Source organism: Xiphophorus hellerii, chromosome 3 (genome assembly GCF_003331165.1).
Source record: "Xiphophorus hellerii strain 12219 chromosome 3, Xiphophorus_hellerii-4.1, whole genome shotgun sequence".
Lineage (NCBI taxonomy): Eukaryota > Metazoa > Chordata > Actinopteri > Cyprinodontiformes > Poeciliidae > Xiphophorus > Xiphophorus hellerii.
In genome coordinates, this window is record NC_045674.1 from 4,020,383 (window position 1) to 4,040,388 (window position 20,006).

General features: G+C 34.9%; 2 protein-coding genes across 2 annotated transcripts; both read left to right on the plus strand.

Moving 5' to 3' along the window:
- The first annotated feature begins 8,307 nt into the window (after positions 1-8,307).
- Positions 8,308-13,193, plus strand: LOC116714272 (C-type lectin domain family 4 member F-like). Its single transcript, XM_032554739.1, has 8 exons — positions 8,308-8,442; positions 9,131-9,190; positions 9,571-9,639; positions 11,017-11,118; positions 11,321-11,977; positions 12,088-12,251; positions 12,382-12,494; positions 12,571-13,193. Exons 1-8 carry the CDS (start codon positions 8,376-8,378, stop codon positions 12,695-12,697), a joined length of 1,359 nt encoding a protein of 452 aa, XP_032410630.1. The 5' UTR covers positions 8,308-8,375; the 3' UTR covers positions 12,698-13,193.
- Positions 13,194-14,977: 1,784 nt separating this feature from the next.
- LOC116715977 (C-type lectin domain family 4 member G-like) lies at positions 14,978-19,046 on the plus strand. Its single transcript, XM_032556734.1, has 8 exons — positions 14,978-15,098; positions 16,198-16,248; positions 16,339-16,407; positions 17,053-17,166; positions 17,494-17,811; positions 17,921-18,084; positions 18,260-18,372; positions 18,449-19,046. Exons 1-8 carry the CDS (start codon positions 15,032-15,034, stop codon positions 18,573-18,575), a joined length of 1,023 nt encoding a protein of 340 aa, XP_032412625.1. The 5' UTR covers positions 14,978-15,031; the 3' UTR covers positions 18,576-19,046.
- Positions 19,047-20,006: the final 960 nt, after the last annotated feature.

Consider the following 20,006-nt stretch of genomic DNA (forward strand, 5'->3'; position numbering starts at 1 on the left):
CCAAGTTTGGTTCAATAATTAATTTGAATTACTTTGAGTGTGAAATGTTCATGCATGCAAGTTAAATCTCTGAAGAACATGTTAGCTTTTGTTTCAATATTTTGGTAATACTTAGAAGTATAAAGCTTGGCATCAGAGATATTATTTAATATTTTCCTTTGACCTCTTGACTCTCACACCCAAAATACTTGCACTAAAGTCACTGGGTCCATGACAGTTGAAGGATTTGAAGATAAGAGAATTTAAATATTAATATTTTACAGCTTTTCTCAGTTTGGGTGCATCTCTCAGAACAGAATTGAAATTCTTAAAACTACCTGTTCAATCTTCAAATTACTGTGTCACTTCTGCACATCAAAACAATTAGTTTTGCAAGTTTTGCTTTTGTACATCATGTAGCTGGTTATGTACACTTCTATGCTTTTATAATTGTAATTTGCTTTTATCGTCTTGATCAAAATATGTTAACCCTCCTGTTGTCCTCGGGTCAAAATGACCCGCCACTGTGTTAAACCCCCCCCCCCCCCAAAAAATCCCCTAAATGTAATTTTTTTAACTTGAGATTTTAAGACTTTTCCTAGATTGGCCCAGACAATAGAAAAAGTTCAGTGTTGCTTTTATTCTCATTTCCATGTAAGCTGTACAAAAAAAGGTACAAAGATGGTCTTCAGGTCAAAATGACCCGTGAGGCAAATGGAGTTGAAATCAAGGTCACAGAGTTATTTACAAACCATAAAATGTTACAAAGTTTTAGTTGTGTCTCAGATCAATCAGTAGCAGAAGTGAGCAGAGAGTGGAAGGCCAATTTTCCGAGCCACAATGCCAGTCAAACTCTTTCACACCTACTCAAGACTGATGCGATTTGATGACCGTGAATCAAGACCAGCAAGACGTATGACAGACAAACTTGCAGCCATAAGAGAGGTATGGGACAAGTGGGTGGAGCGGTTGCCCTACCTCTACAATCCAGAGCCTGATGTAACAGTGGATGAGCAACTGGTTCCATTTAGAGGTAATCTGTTTTCATATTTGTAATAAAAGTGATTTTCACTATTGATTTCTTTGACTGTTTTCTGTGACACTGATACTAATCACTGATGCTAATGTCTTTTGTCCAAAGGTTGTTGTCCTTTCCGGCAGTATATGCCCAGCAAGCCAGCAAAATATGGGATCAAGTCATGGGTGGCTTCTGAATCAAGCTATGCTTGGAAAATGCAAGTCTATACTGGGAAGTCAACCAGTGGATGCCCAGAGAAGAACCAGGGGTTGCGAGTTGTGCTTGATGTGACAGAGGGACTGAGGGGTCACAATGTGACATGTGACAATTTCTTCAACTCTTATGAACTCGGACAGCAGCTCCTGAAGAGGAAGATCACCATGGTTGGTACAGTTCAAAAGAACAAGCCTGAGCTCCCACCTGCACTGCTTGGGTCAAAGGAGAGAGAGGTCTTCTCCTCAAAGTTTGCCTTCACACCCACCACCACTCTAGTTTCCTACCTCCCAAAGAAAAACAAGAATGTAGTTCTTCTGAGCACACTGCACAAAGACGGCGACATTAGTGACCGTGAGGACAGGAAGCCAATCATCATCCTGGAATAAAACCGAAACAAAGGAGGTGTGGACAACCTAGATAAGGTGATTGGAGCATATAGCTGCAGAAGAATGACTGCCCGCTGGCCCCTGGTCATCTTCCACAACATCATTGATGTGTCCTCCTACAATGCCTTTGTGATTTGGATAGAGATCAACCCAACCTGGATGTCTCATAAGCACAACAAGAAGAGGGTGTTCCTGGAGCAGCTAGGAAAGGCACTTGTAACTCCACTCATTGAAAGAAGGAAGCATGTCCCCCACACAGAAGCCTCAGCAGCAGTTGTGAAAGCTATTCAGAGTGCAGCAGCTCCTGATCAACCTGAGGATCCATCTACCACAGCCACTTCCTCAGCTAAGCCAAGTAAGAGGAAGAGATGTCAGTTCTGCCCTCAGACTGTAAAACACATACTGTGTGCTGCAGGTGTAAGAAATATATCTGCAAAGGCTGTGCACTTGCATACTGCCCTACATGTGCCAATTAGTTGAATGGGTTATGTTATTTTTCATATTTTTGTATTGTACATCCTCTTGTTCACTGGAGAAAAGTAAAAGAAAATTAGTCACTGTGATGAATAAAAATGCATTCGAAACTCATTTTGCACATTTTTTTTCTTAAGCTATAGAAATTCAAGTGGAGAGGGAAAAGTCAAGTATTCACACATTTTGTGGTGAGTGACAATATACAAGATAGAATTTGGTGTTTAAAATTCAATTAAGCTGCTTATATTGGGGGTTTATTGAAGACGGGTCATTTTGACCCGGAGGATAAAGGGTGTATACAGAAAATGAGGACAACAGGACAACAACGTGTCTGTGTTGAATTCTCAACTTCCAAAATAGCATCAGTTCATTGTGTAAGTCTTAACATGCATAAGTCTTAAAGTTGTCATAATGTGAATCATATATTAATTAATTTATATTCTATTATTTTCTAAATCTGTCCTGAATTGGTAAATTGCTCCCAAGTGAGTCCTGAGTTTCTCTAACAGGTCAGTGTATGAACCATTAGCTCAACCAACGATCAACCAGTTTTCTGAAACAGATTGGAGGTGCATCTTGTGAACCATCAGTTGGCAACATTATGCTCTATATAGTCAGAACACAACACAATGTTACATGTCTGAGAACTGATGAACAAGTATCTGGGCAGAGTGAACAGCCAGAGAGAAGAAGAGGAGTGAGGCTGAGGAGGAAATAGTTGGGAGGAAAGCAGAAGAAGAGTCAGAAGAGGCTGAGGACATCTGCCAGTTTCCATCAGTCCAACATCAGGACATGGCTGAGACCCACAACATGATGCTGATGGAGGTCCTCCCACCCTACTGTTCATTCCTTAACCCCACTGAGGAAAAAAGATTCCTCAGTGGAGTTAAGGAACAAAGTGACTATGGAAATTAAAATGTAATGTAATTTCTACAGCACTGTACAGTTTTCCTTGAGGAGATTGTCCTGTGGCTCCTTTTCTACTTTTTTTGTTCTCTGCATTTCTGTCTTTTTCTTTCTGAATCACCATGGCATGGTCCATGAATAAATTATAGCAAAAGCGTAAATCAGTGTTTCTCAATCCTGGTCTTCAGCGTCACCCTGTCCTGCAGGTTTAGGTATTTCCCTTCTGCCACACACCTGAATTGTATCTCTGGATGATTAACAAGCTTCTGCAGTACTTGATTGTCATCCAATCATTTGAATCAGCTGTTCTGGAGTAGAGGCACATCTAAAACATGCAGAGCAGGGGGGCGTTGAGGACCAGGGTTGAGAAACACTGGCGTAAATGATCCTTTTGTAGTCTCTTCTCATGACTAATCGATTTGACTGTCTTATCTGTACATAGAGAGACTATAACTTATTATTTTGAGTCACTGATATGTTAACAGACAGGATTTTAAGAGCTGAACTAAGGATTTTGAAAGCAAACAAATGCTATTTTTCCTGTTTCTACAAATTGTTTTGAGAAATGCGCTTACTGTTTTGTAAATGCCAACAATGACTCGAGAAATGCACCAAAAGTGACTGAGAAAAACTAACCTAGCATAAATTGTCTCAGCTGTATCAATTTGTTTGCCTGTATGAAAAGTGTTCACATTTACAGCTTTGTTTCTGCTAGCTTGCAGGAAATGTAACTTACATAAATGGTTGAAGACAACCTATTGGCCTTCATGAGACTCAGATAAATGGTGAGTATCTATTTCATAAATTGCCTAAAACAGTTATATTTGTTTTTAGTTTGTGTATTTTGTCTGGTTGCAGACCAGAGGATCACACCTGTTGACAACAAACAAAGGTTTAACTACTGAATTTTCAGTCAGAAATGATCACACCACCTGGTTGAAGTACCTGTGTCCATATGCAAGTCAACAAAGGTGAAACAAACATTTAAGCGAATAAGATGTTCATGTAGTGCATCTTTCTAACTTTTTCTTTTTGTTTTCCAGCAGAGAGGAAACACCCGATTGACAACATGCGAGTCTCAATTTCAACCTGTGACTGGGAAGACTACAACCATCCTGAGCAACGTCTGATCTCAGCGACTTGTGACTCTCAACCCAGAACAAGAATCCTTTTATCACCATTTTGTCTTCTACAATATGTTATCTCTTATGTGGACACATACTGTTTGTTTTGTTTTTGTTTTCCAGATCTCAGTAATACCGTGAGGAAACTGGACATAAAATAGAATCAGTTCTTTTTTTAACTTGACTTTTTAAATAGAAATTGTTTCTTTAAGTGGATTACTCGTAATCTGTATTTTTGTTTAATTAGAAATTATTTTCTTTATAACTTTCTGTATAGAAATGCTTGACAAGTTACACTTCCTTGGTTGTTGTACTATAATTTGTATGGTAAAATTCTGGTAGGAACAGAGACCAGTAATTTACCATAAGTTTTTTTTGGGGGGGAGGGTTTACAATAAAATGTCAATATATCATACAGTCTGGATGTGTTTTTCACTCATGTAGATATTATGCCTCAGTCAGCATGACCGTATTTACTACGGCAAAACCACATTTTATTTTTTTTAAAATATTTTAGGAAGTACGGTATTTTACCGTATTTTAAAAATACGGTAGAATCCTGCATTTACAACATACGGTAAAAAACTGGCAGCTGTGGTTGCCAGAATTTTACCGTATATTAAAAATACGGTAAAATCCTGCATTTACAACATACGGTGAAAAACTGGCAGCTGTGGTTGCCAGAATTTTACCGTATTTCAAAAATACGGTGAAATCCTGCATTTAGCAAATACGGTAAAAAACTGGCAGCTGTGGTTGCCAGAATTTTACCGTATTTTAGAAATACGGTAAAAAACTGGCAGCTTTGGTTGCCAGAATTTTACCGTATTTTAGAAATACGGTAAAAAAATGGCAGTTTTGGTTGCCAGACTTTTACCGTATAAAGACGGTAAACTTCTGGCAACTCAGCTGCCAGTTTTTTACCGTAAAATGAGGCCGTTTTTTTTTACAGTGCATGGTAAGGAGGAGGGGGCGGATCTGTGCCCTCTAACTATCAAATTATGGGCAAGAATATTTTTTCATACACTGGTTTGTGAATAAAAACGTAGGTCTGACGTAAGAAAAACTGCTTCTATTTATATTTTCATAATCGTTCTTGCAATAGACACAGAAATGCTTCGGCTGCAGAGAAAACTTCTGACTTTAACTTCATCATTCTACTAAAGGCCTGGTTTGCTACAGGCAGTCTGAGTCCGTCCACCAACAGATATAAAGAATATCCATCTTTATATCAGACATCCTGATATAAGACATGGTATCGACTGTCACCGCGAGTCACAACGCAGCTCAAAGCCCCGGTACCACCCGGTACCACCTGCTCTCTGTTCGCTCTGCATTTCTCCTTAACGTTTCTACCAGGCGGGTTAAAGCAGCTGCTGACGGGATCTGGGCTGGAGGTTCGCGGCTGTAAATAGAAGTTATTGCATATTTTAATTAAGATTTTGTTAAAGGAAGATTCGGCCCTGAGCATTTAGAGTCACAAAATAAACATCAGAGAAAATATTGTAGCAATAATTAGAACAATGAAATGAATCAAAATGTCTCCAAAGCATCGGCGGACTGATAGGGGCCACCGGGGGATTCCAGGTAGATTCCAGGTAGATTCCAGGTAAATTCCAGAGATGCGCATCACAGCTGCTGTTCCTCCAGGGCCGGCCCAAGGTAATATGGGGCCTTAGACAGAACCCCCCTCCCCCTGGAACCCGTCCTACTAAGAGCCTCAGCATCACTAACATGTTTAAATATAGATAAGGTGAATTTGTGAGAGGGAGACCAGGTTTATTGGCAGAGTTTAAAATCAATCACTGATTATTGGTTATTTGCTGTGATGTATTTGTGATCAAACCCAATTCAAGCACAAAGATTACACCATATTGTAGCCACGGTAACACAACAATCAAACTATCAAGATGATTCTTTAAACTTTTACAAAGTAAACTTCCTAATTAAATCCTAAATGTACTATTTATTTTTTCTCAGCTGAATGCATTAAATAAAATGTAATAACATTGTCATTCTCTATAAATGATGCTACAGGTTTAGATCTACGGTCTGTGTTACAATTAAACCATTTCTAGGAGTCCCTGAGTGTCTGGAGGCCCCTGAATGGCCCCTACCAGCAGCCACTGAGTTTTCTTTGCCTTGATATTCAAGTCTTATAATTCTAGGTCTCAGAGGTGCTAATATCAAACTATTATATAGAGTTAACCCCTTTGAGTTTTTTTTATCTATAAATCAGTCTGCAGCCAGGTTGTTCTAGAGGTTAAATAGATATTATTAGGGCTTAATTAGTAAAATGGCAGCAAATTAGCTTATTTCATAACTTTATAACCAGCGACTTTCTCTCCTCTGGTCTGCAGCTACAGTCTCAGATCAGATCAGCCCTCCAGGACTGTCAGCAGCAGAAACAGAAACTTTATACCTGTTGGGGAAAATATAGACTATATTTGCTTTGCATTTCCCTTCATGATGGCAATGATATAGTCATTCAATATAGTCAATTAGATTTTTGATTAATATGGGTTGTTGCTATGTTGTTGTACGGAGTTTTTGTTCAATGTGCCTCTTTTTTAAATTTGAGCCCCTGCCCCTCCAAAGGTCTCTGCACGGCCCTGTTTATTATGCATTGATGCATAATAATTAAACATAAAAAGCAATACTTTCATATCTAACAGAAGTAGGAAGAAACAAGGTCGTCATCAGAGTTGCAGTAGCAGTATTTCTAAATGAATAATTTGACAACATATCATAAAAAAACTGTACTATGTTTCTTATAGATCTGACATAATGAATGCCTTTGTACTTATATCTTGTTCCAAGAATTGTACCTGTAGATGCTGTTCAGAGACATTTGAGTCAACAGAACAAAGACTTGAAACATGAACTGTAGTGAAATAATTGTATAACAAGTTCCAGAACACGAGACGACGTTCTCAGTCAGTACCACTTCCACAATTTCTCTACAGCGTCTGTAACACCTAACAGTTTTTTCTCTGGTTTATTGTTTATTTCTCTTACAACTTCACCAAAATATGGTCAGCTTAATTCTATCCCTTCCACAATTTAATGCAAAACATTAACCAGAAAAGTCCTGCTTTTGGATTTCACAGAAGTGTGTTTGAGGAAGTTTTAACCCTCCTTTTATGTTTGTTTCTGAGGTACAGCAATAATGTCCGTGGGTCAATTTGACCCAGGGAGTGTTTAATCATGCAGTAGTGTCAGAAACCAAAAAAATCCTCCAAAACATTTTTGTATCTGATTATTGACTCCAATCCTAACCATTTCAATCAATATTTGTGCAATGGTGTTTTTTTTTTTCTCACAAATGAAGGATCAACGACGACAAGCTACTCATTTACCCATTTGGACATAAAAATGGAATTTACATTTTTTTATGTCCACTGAAAAAAAAAACTAGACACAAAAACAATAATTTCCTTGAAATTGACCTTTGGTAATTTTTTTTATATTACACTTTTCATTTTTTTCAATGGGTGATCTTTATAATTGAAATTGAGACACATATACTGTTCAGGGTCAAATTGACCCACTGATTAAAATCAAGACAAATGAGTCATGCAGAGACTAAGCTGGATGCCAACTTGCATATGTATTTAGTAAAGCAGTATTTGAAAACAAATATTATGAAGACAATTCTCTCTCACACAAATACATGCAGTTTCCATGTATGTGTTATTTGTGAACAAAGCTACAGTTGTGTGCACAAATCAAGTTAAAGGTTATGTAACTTCCAAACTTTCACCTGACATTTATTTGCCATTTGCTGAGTTCTGGGTTGATTTGCATTTGTCACTCACCTTTTTGAGACATTCTCACAAAGTACAAGTTAGTATTTATTAACTAAAAAGACATTTTTAGTTACAAATAATCATGTTTTCATCAACTACAGAATCATTCAATAAATCAGATTATTATTGAAAAGTCACCAATTGAAACGCATTTTATTGATTAACAATAAAAATATGATTTTTAAAAACATAAACATGAGTATAATGAAAAGTATGTATACATACTTTTAATCCGACAAACAAGATTCATTGGGACAGATATATATAAGACAAAATAAAATAAGAGCAAATTTACCAAACCAAAACTAAAACAGTTACAAAACACAGAACTAACACAGTTCTCAGATTCAGACATTGATGCAAACCGCAGAGCAGAAGTATGCAAATCAAGAACAATAAAGGGCAGACCTGGAAACTTTGCCAGTCAGCAAGTCGGCTCCAAGTCAACATTAATGCTGCAGATATGGCAGAGCAGGAACTTTACTATGCTACAGTGGCTATAAAAAGTAAGATAGAGCTTCAACCAAGAGGTAAGTTCATCTTCTGCATAAATTACATATATTCTACACATGTACTCAGTCTCAGCTTTTGCATATGTGATAATTGTGGTGATGTGAAAAGTCTTTCCAAGCAAAAACTTATTTTTGGCCTCAGATCTACTAAATAAAATTAGTTTTGAGCCACAAAACTTTCATAATCTTTTGAATAAAAGATAATTTATCAAGTTTTAAATTACACATATATTTTATTGGGTTGCTAAACAAATAAAAACATAATAACAAAATATATCTGCTATTTTGGTTATAAAACATATGAAGCATAAACTTTTATAGAATGACAGGATTTCACTCATTAAAATGTTTGAAATGCTTGGCAGCCAAGCGGCTCAGTTGGTAGAGCAAGTTCACCATGTGCAGAGGCTGTAGTCCCCAATTCTGTTGTCTCTGGGTTCGACTCCCGGTCTCTCCCTCTTTCTTGTCATATTACTGTTCATTAAGATCCACTAGTGCCAAAAATAGGTTTGAAATGATCATTCTTCTCATTCCATATCTCTTGAAAGAAATAGAAAAATGTACATTGTTTATAGCTTTCCAACACTGGAGATAATATAATTCATTCATTCATAATGAATTACATTATATGTATGTCTTGTTCTCTACATCATGTATGTTTTAAAGACTAAATGCTGTTAAACTTATGGATTTTCTAACTTGTCAGTTACAAATGAGAATGAGACAGAGTATGATGAAGTAAAGGTGAACAAAGAACCACCTCAGGGTAAGTAAAACAAATTCACATACTTAAGCAGAGTATGTGGATTTCTTTCTCCTTTATATGGTTAAACACATTGTTACATTAAGAAGATGAATAAGCAAAGCAATGCTGAAATCTGACACATTCAATAACTTTATATCACTTTCTTTAGACCTGAGGAACCCTTTTAGGTGAAATAAATGGTGTCCCATGAAACAAACCTCATTTTCTGAAAAGATCAGGTCAAAATTTTAAAACTGTAAAAGTTTTAATGGAAATTGTAAAAGTATTTATCTTTTGTGAAATAGAAATTCTCTTGAAAGATAAGTTTAAGTTTCAGCAAATCAATTCTTAGATTTAGAAATGTGTTGTGATAAAACAAGATCATATTTCAATCTTTTTAGCTAAAACAGTGAAAGAAGCTGAAGTGGAGAAGCAGAATGAAAGTGTTCAACAAACACCTGACCAAACAGGTATGTTTATAAAAAAAAGAGGAAAGAACAATATATTAGTAAAGTTTCCATTTAATGGGCAACATTTTTGTAGTTTATGTTACATATATCTGTATAGAAAATGGGGTTGTTGAGGTTTTCTGCACTGGTTTTTATTTTCTCCAATTCATTTGGAAAAATTCTATCCAAGACAGAAGCAATAGTCAAATTATTTGTTATAAAACTGGTGCATCCTTGATAAATGCAGTCATTGTGTTATTGTGTTATAAAACAACTTAAAATTTAATTTTAGCTAAAACAATGGAAAAATCTGATGTGGAGAAGCAAAATGAGTGTGTTCAGAAAACTCATGACACAACTGGTAAAATTATAAAAAAGAGGAAAACAATTTATTATCATAAAATTAGCACCAGTTTTTCAATTTGTGTTAAAATCTTTATTTCAGAGAAAACGGATTTGGAAGGTAACTTAGCTGTTTGTTTTTTACCCAATGGATATGGAAAATTTGTAGCAGCAATAGATTTGCTACAAGACTTGGTGCATTCTTACTAAAACATACAGTTAGATATGTGGTTATCTTAAGAACACTTACAGGATTCCAGTTTTTTGTTATTTTTTAGAATGATACAAATTGATTGAGCCTGTTTCAAGTCTGTCATTTATGTTCTGTGTTTATAGATTATTCATCAAAAAATCTACATAAGTGTCCAGTTATTCAATAAAGTATCTTTACATCTGCAAATATTACTACTACTAAAATTATTTACATTTCCAAACAGTTCATGTTTAAGCTAACAAGATGTAATATTAAGGCTTTATTGTAGCAAAAGTCCTTATTTTAATCTGTGGGGGAAGCTAAAGATTATGTAGTGATGTGTCAGTATGACAAGCAAAATACAAATAATTATGAGATAAAATCAAAATTTCCACTATACTGTTCAATGTTTCTTCTGCTATTTAAAAGTTTTTGTGGTAAAATTTACATAGTTTATGGAATGTTTAAGTACATGGACTAACACACTGATGGAGGTCATTAGTTTATTTGATTAAATATGCCGACTTTCCATAGTCAAATATATTTAATAATTCTGATTGGTCAGAAATCCAGAGTAAAAATGAGCAGGATGAACCAGAAAGTACCGTACTGCAGTGATAGGGGGCAGTGTTTCACAAAATGGTTGAGAGGTGCACATAAGTACATCAGCATTGAAAAGGCTGAAAACACACAGAATAAAACCTTCCCAGGATGACTCTAATTAATATTGATGTAAAAGACAGTCTTTTTCTTCTTGATGCTGAAGCAAAAAAGATTATATTTATATTTACTACAGACAAACAGGGGAGGAAAAGAGTTGTTCCTGGTTTTAAAGTTCCTTTTCTTTTCTTTATTTCTACCAGTCAAGGAAGCAGAAAGATTTTGCCGCTATCAGCAGCTGTGTTGCTGCTTTGGGACTCTCTGTGTCATTTTGGTGCTCAGCGTCATTGGAGTTTGGGTTTATTGTGAGTAAGAATGCCACGAATGATGTGACCAATACACAACCTTAGATACAGTTTTCTAATAATATTTTAGGAGCAAACGTTTGTTTATCCTGAAGTTAAATAGAACATATAATTCAGTTCTAAAACACAAACAACAAATTAAAATGAAAGAGTTACATTGATGGGGTTTTTTTATTTTAATTTATTATTTCTGTTGCAACAGTTCGTGTGAGCACTGCAAGTGAGCTGAACCAGCTGAAATCATCCCAGAAGGTTCTGCGGGAGGAGAATCAGAACCTGACCAACCTCAACAACAAACTCAGTTCAGATTATAAAAATCTAACAATTCAGTTTGACAACTTGACTACGGCTTCTATCACCTTAAAAAACAACATCACCACACTGACTGTAGAAAACTACAACCTGACTGTAGCGACTACAATGTTAAAAAACAACATCACCACACTGACTGTAGAAAACTACAACCTGACTGTAGCGACTACAATGTTAAAAAACAACATCACCACACTGACTGTAGAAAACTACAACCTGACTGTAGCGACTACAATGTTAAAAAACAACATCACCACACTGACTGTAGAAAACTACAACCTGACTGTAGCGACTACAATGTTAAAAAACAACATCACCATGCTGACTGTAGAAAACTACAACCTGACTGTAGCGACTACAATATTACAAAACAACATCACCACACTGACAACAAAAAACCGCAACCTGACAACAATTAATGAGGAGCTGAGGAAAGACAAGAAAAACCTCACAGAACTGATAAAAAACATGGAGGGAACCTGGAACGAGCTCAATGTCAGTCGAGCTCAGTGGAGCATAGATGTGTACTGTCCTAAAAAAAATGGTGGTATGTTCATATTTTAGACCAACAGTTTGTGCTGAACTACTTTATCATGTTCAAAAAAATAATAATGATATTATGTAAACATATTTATTAATGGAATATTTTTATTTAAGGGAGAAATTGCACTTCTTGCCAGACTGGCTGGAATTACAACATTTCCAGCTGTTATGCTTATAATGATGCTATACCTTCTGATCAACGAAACTGGGAAGGTGCACGAGAAGACTGCAAAACGAAGAATTCAGATCTGACTGTTGTGTCTAACAATGCAGAAAAGGTAATGGAAGAACAATTTTAATTGATTAAAAATGTACACTGACTGAGAAAATCGTAACTTCAATAATTTTGAGTGTTTAGTAAAGTTTTCAGTCAACATATAAATAGAACTCTCTGTTCTAATTCCTCAGGATTATGTCAAAACACAAAGTCCTGCTACAGGGGGCATTACTGGATTCTGGATTGGTCTCAGAGCTGTAGAAGGGAAATGGAAATGGCTCGATGGAAGTGATCTGACCAATCAGTGAGAAACACATTGTTTATTAAGCTTTGTATGAAACAAATCCATCAGCCTTGATTTAACTGATGTTTTTCCTTAGAACCTGGATACAACAGCCTGCCACTGATGGTAAATGTGTAACTTCTCTCCAGAACCGAGAATGGACATCAGTGAACTGTACTGAAAGAAATGCCTGGATCTGTGAGAAGAAGGCTTTATCTGTTTAAACATGAAATGTTCAGGTTTTTGACAAGCTGTTTGGAAAACCTTATTTAAGTCTTATGCAATTTTCTGGTTTAGCTCTTTTAAAAGCTCTTTTTAAAAGGTTTTACAAGTTTCAAATGTTTTTCTGATGATTTGTCTGAAGTTGTAAATTTAAAGTTTATCAACAGATTCAAAAGCCAGACAAAATGACATTTACGGTTGCTGAACTTTTTACTGATGGTTTTTGTAGAAACTTCCTAAAGTCAACGCTTCAGCATAACTTTAGGATTCCCACTGCCTGTGAATCATTCTTCAATAGTTAAGATCATTTGTATATACTGTATAACTATTACATAAGTTATTTTGTGCAATCTATTACACAGAATAACACAATTGTTATTTTTAAAGATGTGAATAAAAAAAATGTCTGCCATTTTGTCCCATCATATAGCTTATCAAACATTTGTGATGCCTGATTTTGATTAAGAACTCCAATAAATCTCTTCATATTAAAGCAAACAAACTGAGTTTGGAAGTGAATCTTTAAGTTATCATGTTCCCTTCAATTGATGCAGATTTCTGGTGTAGATCATATTATTGCCTTTTCATATTACTGTAGCTTTAAAACATTACAGATAGGAAATAGAAGAAGTACACAAGACTGAGAGGAAGCTCACTATAGCACTGTGGTATTATGTTGTGGTCATGTTGTGGTCTGTCTAGACCACAACATGAAGATTATGCCTCCTTGTCTGACCTCAAGCAGCCATAACACTCGGTTGTACAATTTTACAGTGATGTATTTACAAGATTTTAGTTTACATTGGATTTTAGCACTGAAAATGAGCTATGTGTAACGTTTGGGTGAACTTTATGCCTAAAACAATAAACAAAAGTACCAAGCAGACTGAAATATTCAAAAGTGTGGCTGGTTAAGATGAGCGGAGGAAAAGTACGAATGGTGTGCTGCAGTGTCATCTTATACGTCTCCTCTGCTTAGATAACCAGTCCATACTGGTTGTCCTGAGTCCAACAATCATGATTTACATATTCAAAACAATGCAGCACCTAACAACAGCAGTTGTAGCACCTAAATAATTAAACATTGCCCTAAATGTTTATGAGAAAGTCAATAAAAACTAGACATTACCCTTATTCTTTTTGTAATTTACCTACAAGTTAAAAACTGTGACCAACTGAGTAAAAAACACTGATGGATTGATTGATCCAACATGAACGTCAAAGCTCTGTAACTTCCAACTGCCACCATTTTGAACTGTAATACCTGTCATAAATACGTTAATGTTTCAGTGATCCTTCATTTTTTCATGCTATATTAGATTTGTAAGTGAATAATTCACCCTGCACCAGTCATTATTTCCCTATATGTTTACCAAATAATGCATTACAGACATTGTCATCAAGAAACAACATTTTAATGCAGGTGAACTGTCGCTGTTTTTGCTTCTTGTAATGTCACATCACATTTCCCTCTCTGATGAAAATCTTGCTCCACTAAAATGAGCAAAAGGTTGATGTAACACCCACACTCTGATTTGGTATTTATTTGACATTTACTTTAGAGATCCTGGGTTGAGCTGTATTTGTCCATCTTTATTTTATTTTTTTTTGTCATTTTCACCATGTACAAGTTAGTATTCTATTAGGAATTTAAAACACATTGAAATTTCAAGTTACAAATTAGCATTTTTTTTTAAAACACTACAAAAACACAACATCTTACCAAGTATTCTGGACTAGTTTCAAATGCAATTATATCAGTACACTTGAAATAAGACAAAATTGACTTATAAGTAACCTTTCAGCAAGACATATGAGTTTGTTTCAAGTCAATAATTTGTTAATATTGGGGATAAAGTATTAGCTCCACAGGCAGATTAGTTTATAACAAGACATTTTTCCCACATTAAAGGTGAAACAATCTGCCAGAAGAAATAGAACTTTTTCATCAATATTAAGAATTTATTTACCTAAAACAAGCTCCTATATCTTGCAGAAAAGTTACTTATGAGTCAGTTTTGCCTTGTTTCAATAGCACTAAGATATTTGCACTAAAAATTAGACTAAAAATGCTTGATTTTGTGTTTTTGTAGTGCACTTATACTTAATTATTCTTTACAACAAACAAGAAAAGCAAAGAGCCATTAAAACAAATCAACGCTGGCCAAAGATTAGTTGATTTAGGCGTTGACCCAAATAAAAAAGCAGAAGTATGCAAACCAAGAGCAATAAAAGGAAACACCAACAGAGGAAACATCTACCTCTTTCTTTTACATCTCATTTGAGTTCTGATTCAGTCTGCGAGTCAAATCAAGATCAACATTAAGGCTGTAAGTATGGCAGAGGATGAGGTGAGCTATGCTTCAGTGGCCATCAAAAGTAAGAAGCAGCACCAATCACAAGGTAAGTTCATCTGATTCTGCATAAATTAAGCATATTCTCCAACAGTTTAACTCAGTCTGCATCTTTCCGTACGCCAGGGGTGTTCAGACCTTTTGTCACATGAGTCAAAAGCACTCACAGGTCAAGGAAATTATTTTTGAAAATGTAACATCCCCCAAAATTATATAGAGAACTTATTTAACTCTGTGATGGCATCATCCATCTCCTTTGGTGTAGATATGTTTATTTACAGTTAAGAGGTAGCAGTTATGTTCATCAGGAAGACAAGCTCTGTCTGAGCATGGCCTCCTTATCCAGTTTAAATGAGAGACAGAAGAACTTTTGCTAAAATAAATCTGTTGCTGAACTGGAGAGCAGTTGTTAGACTTTCTGAGCATCACAGCTCCCAACAAACTCAGATCTATGCACACAGTCACATATTGTACATTTTTTAATGAAAATGTTCAGTTGCACATTTATTTTCATCTGAATATGATATATTTAATACCTGTACAGTTTTCTTCTATGGTTTACGTTTTTGCTAACTGTAGAGTCATTTATTCCTATTTTTTCTGTTTATTATGACCTGCTGCTGTCTTTTTTTCACATTGTGGCAAAAAAAAGGTAGTTCTAATGTATCTATTTCATTCCTTTTTACCAGTTAGGCAGTAAATTAAGTATACAATATTTTTTATCAAACAAAAAAGCCTTTCTTTTTTCAAAATGTTGATCTTGATTAAGAAATGGCTCAGATATCCCCTCATTAACAACCAGAAGATTATTAATATATTCAAGTTCCACTTCAATTTGAATTTCTTGAACATTTATCCAAAAATGTTTTTGACCTTGAAATAAATTGATTAGCATATTAGAAATAATATTGATTAGTTAGTGTTTTAGTTGTGCTGATTATTTTTAATGTGTTGCTTTCTAGTACAGTAAATGACCCAGTTCTGCATTTCATGTGTGATTGGGGAAACTATGACATACATTTCCTAAATTGTGTTGCACCGTATATTTCGACAGGTTATTTTATTAAAAGACAAAATAGCAGAGAATGAAATATTTCTGTACATTACATATGTTTGACTAGATGTATTTAAACTCACTGATCTTTCAGGTAAAAATGAGGAAGAGACTGTATATGACGAAGTTAAGGTGAATAAAGAGGGTAAGTATGAAATAGTAAAGATTTTTAAGTTTAACCATAACAAGCCTTAGAAAGTTCCTATGAAGCAACTTCAAATTTCAACCTTTTCAGTTAAAGCAGTGGATGATGCTGAAGTGGAGAACCAGAATGAAAGTGTTCAGCAAACTCTTGACACAAAGGGTAAGTTTACAGAAAAAGAAAGCTATATAATATTAAAGTTCTCATTATTTGCCCCAATTCTAAGGACAAATCAATATCACGTGGAAACGTGTAAAATGCTGGTTAGCTAATATTTGAATTCTTTTTTGATGTTTCCATTTTTTGAAGATAAAAGAGAAGACAACTTGTTTTCCTTTTACGCTGACTTTGAGAGATTTCTTTGAAATAAAAATAAATCTTAATGAAAATAATTTCAAGCTTTAATATTCCAAGTTGTTAATGCTTTTTTGCATTGAAAATTTAAAAGCAATCATGATCCAACACTGGCATTTGCGTTGTTGCTTCAAATCCATATCAGTCATTGTTTTCTTGGACAAGACACTTCATCTGCTTTGCCTGCAGATTTTATGGCAGCCTTGCTCCTGTCATTTAGCTGCAGGGCAGCTGTGACATAATGGTGAATGTATAGCCCCGCTTTGGAGTTCTCTTGACTGGATAAAGTGCCATTGCAAGTACAGGCTATATATTAGTATTAGAGAGTAGTTTTTCTTTTTGGTAATAAAGTTAAAATACTTTATCTCCCGCTACAGACAGGCAGAAAGAAAAATAGAGGCTTCTGTCTGTTTAGATTTTTAAATTTCATCTTTGTTGTTTTAATCTTTGTAGGACTTCTGCCAGACAAGGCGGCAGAAAGATGTCGCCGCTATCAGCAGCTGTGTTGCTGCTTTGGGATTCTGTGTGTCATTTTGGTGCTGAGTGTCATTGGAGTCTGTGTTTATTGTAAGTATACAAAACTAAATGGCCATGAATATAACTTCTGGACATTTGATATGGTCTTTCTTATAACTTTGTTAGTTTATAAGAGTTCAATCTTGAACAAAAAAAAATGTTATGGTGCTGAATCGTCTATTTCAGCAAGCTGGATTATTGGTTTAGATGGTGAATAATTTAAAGATGAGGGTCTTACCTCTAAAGATTCTCACCTTTATATGATTATAGATATGTCATATTTATCTTTTTTTAAAAGGTTGTTTATATTGAAACTGAGTAGAAAGCAAGATTCAACTCTAAAATAATTTTTTTTATGAAGCAAATTTCATTTTTTAGTTACAACAGTTCGTGAGAGCACTCCAAATGAGCTGATCCAGCTGATGTCAACCCAAAAGGAAAAAATCCAAAACCTGACTGACCTCAACAACAAACTCAGTTCAGACAATGCCAGCCTGACTTCGGTTTCCATGGCCTTAAAAATCAACATCACCACACTGACAGCAGAGAAGCACAACCTGACGTCGCTTAATGAGGAGCTGATGAAACAAAAAAAAACCCTCACAGAAATAATAAAAAACATGAAGGAAACCTGGAATGAGCTCAATGTCAGTCGAGCTCAGTGGAGCATTGATGAGTACTGTCCTAAAAAAAATGGTATGTTCATATTTTAGACCAACAGTTTGTGCTGAACTACATTATCATGTTCAAAAAATAATAATGATATTATGTAAACATATTTATTAATGGAATATTTACATTTTAGGGAGAAGTTGCACTTCTTGCCAAGATGGCTGGAAATACCAACTTTCCAGCTGTTATGCTTATAATGATGCTAAACGTTCTGATCAACGAAACTGGGAAGGTGCACGAGAAGACTGCAGAATCAAAAAATCAGATCTCACGGTTGTGTATGATCAGACTGAAAAGGTAATTGAGGAACTGTGGAACAGCTTTAATAGATTAAAATGTACACTGATTTAAAAAAAGAAAGAAAGAAAAAGAAATCTCACCTCTAATAATTCTGGGTGCTTAATTTTCAGTGAACATAAAAGCAGAGAGTCATGTAAAGGTTTACTTTTGTCTGATTTTATGTTGTTCTCAGGATTATGTCAATACAATCAGTCCTGATTCAGGTGGCATTAAAGGATACTGGATTGGTCTCAGAGCTGTAGAGGGGAAATGGAAATGGACCGATGGAAGTAATCTGACCAATCAGTGAGAAACACATTGTTTATTAAGCTTTGTATGAAACAAATCCATCAGCCTTGATTTAACTGATGTTTTTCCTTAGAACCTGGATACAACAGCCTGCCACTGATGGTTACTGTGTAACTTCTCTTAAAGACCAAGGTTGGAAAACGGTGAACTGTAATGAAACAAATGCATGGATCTGTGAGAAGAAGGCTTTATCTGTTTAAAACATCAAGGATCCAGATTGAGAGAAGTTATCTGGAAAGCCCTACATTCAAATAAGTTCAAAGTGGACAAAGTTTGTAATTGAAAGGTTTGGTGTTTTTGCAACAAAATCAAAACTTAAGGTTTATGTCTGCTTCTCATATTTATTATTTACGTATGTAGACATTTAAAATGATAGCCTGATTAGAAAGTTTAAGTGGAACACATTAACTGTTTATATGAAAAAGTTTGGAGTTCTTTACTTCTAAAGATTAGTAAGATGCATAACAAAAACATAACAGACAGCATGACTCAGTTTTATGTTTCCTTAAATTTTCATTAATTATAGTTTTTGAAGGGATTTTATATTACTCTAAGGGAAGCCTATTTTGTGGTTAACTTTCTTGGATCTACATATTTAGATGCAGTTGCTTGTTCAAAGAGATCATACAGAATACAATGTCACTTTGCTCATTAAAATCTGTTAAGCCTTATATTATTCCTAAATTGCACAAAGATGATCATAATTTGTCTATATTACAGGAAATGCCTTTGGAATTAATACTTTCTCTTTATCATGTTCTCCTGAGTTGATTCAGGTTTCTGCTGTAGATCAATGTCTGTGTATTCGCTTAGCTTTAACAAGTTACAGATAGATAGAAGTGCAGAAGCTTGTGAAGAAGTTGCTGAAACACTGTGGAGTTTTGTATAGTTCCCATAAAATAACACCTCAGTAGTTAAAAATATATATTTAAAAATAGTTATTTGACCAAACAGAATTTAATCAGAGTAATTATTCATAAATTATATCATACATAAAGCCTATTTAAAGTCATATTTGTTTGCAGGAAAACAAATTAAAGAAAGGTGTAGAGATCAGAAAATATTTGTCAATTTTACTGTTTTATATTAAATGTTAAGTAGAGCAAACAAAATGCCCAGTTTAAAAATGTATGAAGAAAACTGATCCATATTTAAAATATAAATTATCTGGTATTTTATGCAAAATGAAATTCAAATATTTAAGCTAATAGATCAGAGCAAACCTAGTTTTTATACTATTTCATGAGTAGTATCAGAAAGTCAGTTAAATGTGATGCCAAAACTTGTAAATATTGATTAAATTAAAAAATCCAGAAGGTTTACTTAATTACTTTCAACATGTTTGTCAGTGTATATTTTAAAATCGATTATTTTGAAAAAAAAAAAAAAAAACATGCAATATTTCATGCTACTACAATTGTAACAGTGAGTGTTATGTCTCTACCAAATTTGTATATCCAAATAAAATATTTCCCCAATTTTTCTTTGCAAAAGGGGTTAAATTTAATTTTGATGGACAGAAGACAGCTTTGAACATCTGGACAACAGGTAAAAGCAACAACAAAACAGTGTTTCAAGGTATTATTATCCTAGTGAAATGCATCATGTTAACTCCTACATGACCAGGTTTT

What these genes read in the sequence shown, in the direction of transcription:
- LOC116714272 (XM_032554739.1), top strand. Translation starts at nt 8,376, where the DNA reads ATGGCAGAGCAGGAACTTTACTATGCTACAGTGGCTATAAAAAGTAAG. An exon ending in GAACAAAGAACCACCTCAGG is followed by an intron (nt 9,191 to 9,570) that starts GTAAGTAAAACA and finishes CAATCTTTTTAG; the next exon opens with CTAAAACAGTGAAAGAAGCT. An exon ending in GGAAGTGATCTGACCAATCA is followed by an intron (nt 12,495 to 12,570) that starts GTGAGAAACACA and finishes GTTTTTCCTTAG; the next exon opens with AACCTGGATACAACAGCCTG.
- LOC116715977 (XM_032556734.1), top strand. Translation starts at nt 15,032, where the DNA reads ATGGCAGAGGATGAGGTGAGCTATGCTTCAGTGGCCATCAAAAGTAAG. An exon ending in AGTTAAGGTGAATAAAGAGG is followed by an intron (nt 16,249 to 16,338) that starts GTAAGTATGAAA and finishes CAACCTTTTCAG; the next exon opens with TTAAAGCAGTGGATGATGCT. An exon ending in GTACTGTCCTAAAAAAAATG is followed by an intron (nt 17,812 to 17,920) that starts GTATGTTCATAT and finishes TTTACATTTTAG; the next exon opens with GGAGAAGTTGCACTTCTTGC.